Source organism: Cydia fagiglandana, chromosome 21, assembly GCF_963556715.1.
Source record: "Cydia fagiglandana chromosome 21, ilCydFagi1.1, whole genome shotgun sequence".
Classification (NCBI taxonomy): Eukaryota; Metazoa; Arthropoda; class Insecta; order Lepidoptera; family Tortricidae; genus Cydia; species Cydia fagiglandana.
The window spans coordinates 5628439-5632211 of record NC_085952.1 but is presented as its reverse complement, the minus strand read 5'-3'; the positions used below and the strand labels follow the sequence as shown (position 1 = coordinate 5632211).

Sequence of the window (3773 nt, the reverse complement as noted above, 5' to 3'; positions counted from 1 at the left end):
TATAAAGGGGGAGTGCAGCGGTCATGTCTGTCGCTTTGGATACGCCTGCGATATCGACGTTGACTTTGCGCTATTGTATTGTGTTTCTGATAAATAAAAGAATAATTAAACAATATTTAGGTTAGTTGTAATATTTCTTGAGAGTCGATAGAGCAACTTATTGCCTTGTGCTACATGAATCTTGGATTTGTATGCCTTTATTTTAAATTAGTATCTCAGTGAGCCGGTAAGACTATTATGTAGAATTGTAGATCATTTAAACTTTTATCAATGGGGAGATTGCTAAAGAATTACAAGTTATTGAAAATATAATACGTATTGCGATAATATTCTGTAATAAATATATAATAAAATTAATAAATATTGTATAACTTATTAAAAAATCCAGTAAATAAAATAGCAAATTCACAGAATTCACTGCATTAAATTGGCGTGTGATATCCCAGTTGAGATGATCCTATCTGTACCATGTCAGGCGGAGAACTCTTGATGACCAGAGGGGCCATAGGAGCGGTCGGTAGAAGGGGCTCCTTCCGGTGTCTCTGATAGGGGGCCGTGGGGGGTATGGACTTCTCGGTGACTCTTTCAGGTGCCATGTTTTGTAGCTCTGCTAGATTGCTGGCGAGTTCCGCAGCCGCTTCGCCGTAGAGACGATGCCCGCGGCGTACCTGTTTAGGAAGTCAAGTGTTAGGTTTGGTCATGTTCTGCGAGTTTATTGGCTGGTCAAGATTTGATTGGGAACGTAGCTGCTTATTGGTCCTACACATGCTCGCGCATATTACACCGTTTATGAACATTATAGCACACGTCAAAATGCGTGACGAACTGATAATGAAATTTAATTACGAATTCGAATTGAACCATTGTCGCTGAATGCTGACCTTTTGATCGGATTTATTATTTAAGTCTCTTCAGGAGCAAAGACTTAGCTGATTATAGCCTAAAGATAAAACAAGCAATTTTCTCTTAGTTTCACTAGGGAAAACATGATGACCGTCAAATGTATTAAACAGAGTGAGTGCCGGATGCACTTACCGTCCTATCCCCAAGCAGCTCAACATGTCTCAGCGGCGGGCGATTCACCTCCCGCTTCTTCCTGCTCTCCTGGTCACTCATCAACGCACCGTACTCTGGAATACGGTGTAAATTCTCAAACCCTACAGCTGCCAAACTCGCCTCTTCTTTCAGCTCAGCTCTCCTCCGCGACACCCACTCGATCTGCTCTTGCAGCTTGCGGCAATCCTTCTCGTTGCTCGAAAGATCGTTGCGGAGCGAGTCCATGATCTCCCGGTATCGAGCACGGACGTTCTGGTCTATCGCGTGAAGGTTTTGAATCTCGTTTTGTGTCTCTCTGATCTTGGATTTTGAGAGGCGGAGACGGCTTTCCTGTTGATCGGTAAGAAGGAATCAATAATTTTGAAAGTAAAGATGATAATATAATAGATGATAATGTAGTAGTAGTGATATAGCTTACAGGACCGAGAAAAGTGTTGTTTGGGTCGCTGAGCCAACGGAGTAAGACAATATCTAGAAATACCTTCTCAGTTGCTTCCTAGCCAGTAGACATCGAGGTGGTTGTCCGAGTTATCTTCATATTCCACATCGAAACTCTAAACGAGTTGTGACATTTACAGTGGACTACTGTTAGAGCGCTAAGAGGACGTAGTGTTGAAATGAAACACCATCTCAACTCAAGCGAGCTTCCTAGTGACTATCTCGGCGTGGTGGTCCAAGCAATCTTTCTCTTTCACTTGGCAGCATTGGACAACGTTGTTCTGCGGGCACAGACGATGGACTAGATGTCCGAAGCTCAAAGAAGACAATATTGTAGACGTACCTTCTCAGCGAGCTTCCTTGCAAGTATATCGAGGTGCTCGTCCAAGCTGTCCTTCTCTTCTACATCGAAGCTCTGGACGACGTTGTTGTGCGGACACAGACGATGGACTAGTTGTGATGAACGACTTCCCGATAGCACGTCCGCATCGCCAACCTGTTCAGGCTTGGGCTGTAAAGAAAAAATATTAAATTTTATTTATACCAATGTTTTGATGTCCTATCGGACGCCCCAGGTATCGCTGGTGCGACATGGTGGAGGTGGATCTGCGCGAACCTCGAGTTGTTTGGTACATGTTCCGATTGCGACAATTTCATTGTTTGGTATGGCTTCTCCATAGTAATACCTAATAACTTTGGCACAGAATTACTTACCGCCTGCTTTATAGTCCTGACCTTCCACCTAAGCACCAACAGAATGAGGATAAGCGCCACCCCCAGCCCAGCCGCGGCGATCGTATCCATCATCAGGCCTTAACATTTTTCTTACAGACAATTTTTAACATTGTTACCGGGATTTTGATTTTTGACTATTTGACGGTGACAGCTGACGGTTTGGGTTTGGAATATGTTGTTTTTTAATTTAGTATGAAGGTTTTATTTTTAATACACTTCGTATTTAGGCACGTGATAGACAGAGACCGTGCGCATTGGAGGATCTGCCATCTCGTGGCCGGAATCGGAAATATATGTGCACATGTACATTGCCAAAGCTAGTGCTACCATCTACCGTTCTTGTCGGTACGTTTCCGTGTGCATAGTAGGTTCTGCTATCTTGTTGGCTACATTGGAAGCATAAACGACACATTTACGTCTCGCGCCAAAAATCAGCAGCCCCCTATAGTTCATACACGGAGCCTAATAATTAGTCAAATCAAATTTGTCAGTATATAAGAACAACAAGTTATACTCATCCTTTTCTTTTGGGTGCTAGTACTAGTGTAAGACAAAGATAGTATCATTCTCTCTGTCTATGTTTGAAATGAGACAGTCCTTTGACAAACTATAGGTCCCTAATCCCGATAACATCCAAGATAGACTACGAGTCATGGTAATCTCAATCTCAGTCATTAAGACCTAATCTAGAACTATCTACAGCACCTGAATACAGGCAGGTCCAGTGACGGCCCAATCGTCCGTCACACGGCTCAGCTCTTCTGCTAGCTAGTTACGTTTGCTAATAGCAATATACAGGTTCAACGTTTAACTGTTATTAGCCTATACACATACAAAACATCAACGGAGAATAGAAATTACTGCAAAGTTCTGCCGCCAGCGTGGACCACACTAAGCTAGCTAGTAAACCATTGAGTAACTTATACATACTGTGCCTTAAACTGTTTTTTGACAAGTTTTCAACAATAAAATTTGACATTGCTGCATCAAGGCGGTTTGTTAACAAGGGCCTACTGGAAAACGCGAAAATCGAAATTTACTTATCTGCTTCTCTTTATCGCTCGAATATGCAAGAGTGATAAAGAAGTTAGAAAACGAAATTTCGATTTACTCGCGGTAGACCTCCAGATTATGATGGATAGTGGTAGTGGCGCCCCCTACGCAGGGTTTGCGTAATATTCCATATTGTATATATGTTCTTGCTAGTCTAAACCTCGCTTAACAAAAAGCTCCGACCAGCAAGCTTGAAGTCATTAACGTAAACGTATTAAAATGACAGGTGTCAGAGTTGACTGCTTATCTGGCGGGGACCATGCAATCCGTAACATTGACATTGACAAACGACCTAATTACCTCATATGACAATACATTCCACAAGAGGGCGTGACCTCCACATATCCCTATTTTATCTGCTCCCTTCAATAAGTATATTTTCTACGAAAAACTAAATAGCTTTTGGTCTTTTACAATAAGAAACAAAGCTTCTAAGCCATCCTATACTCCTAAGATTCTACAGTTAGACCAATAGCTCTGCAACGATTTTA

General features: G+C 42.2%; 1 protein-coding gene across 1 annotated transcript; it reads right to left on the bottom strand.

The window, feature by feature from the left end:
• Positions 1 to 316: 316 nt before the first annotated feature.
• On the bottom strand, positions 317 to 2389 carry LOC134674993 (uncharacterized). Its single transcript, XM_063533138.1, has 4 exons — positions 2209 to 2389; positions 1838 to 2005; positions 1036 to 1386; positions 317 to 668 (listed from the first exon to the last, which is right to left on the bottom strand). Exons 1-4 carry the CDS (start codon positions 2299 to 2301, stop codon positions 423 to 425), a joined length of 858 nt encoding a protein of 285 aa, XP_063389208.1. The 5' UTR covers positions 2302 to 2389; the 3' UTR covers positions 317 to 422.
• Between the last annotated feature and the right edge of the window lie 1384 nt (positions 2390 to 3773).

Bases quoted from the DNA above. Each gene is read 5' to 3' on its own strand.
- LOC134674993 (XM_063533138.1), bottom strand. From the start codon at position 2,301: ATGATGGATACGATCGCCGCGGCTGGGCTGGGGGTGGCGCTTATCCTC. The intron at 2,006-2,208 runs GTAAGTAATTCT...TTTTCTTTACAG, and splicing joins TCAGGACTATAAAGCAGGCG to CCCAAGCCTGAACAGGTTGG. The intron at 1,387-1,837 runs GTACGTCTACAA...ACCGATCAACAG, and splicing joins CAAGGAAGCTCGCTGAGAAG to GAAAGCCGTCTCCGCCTCTC.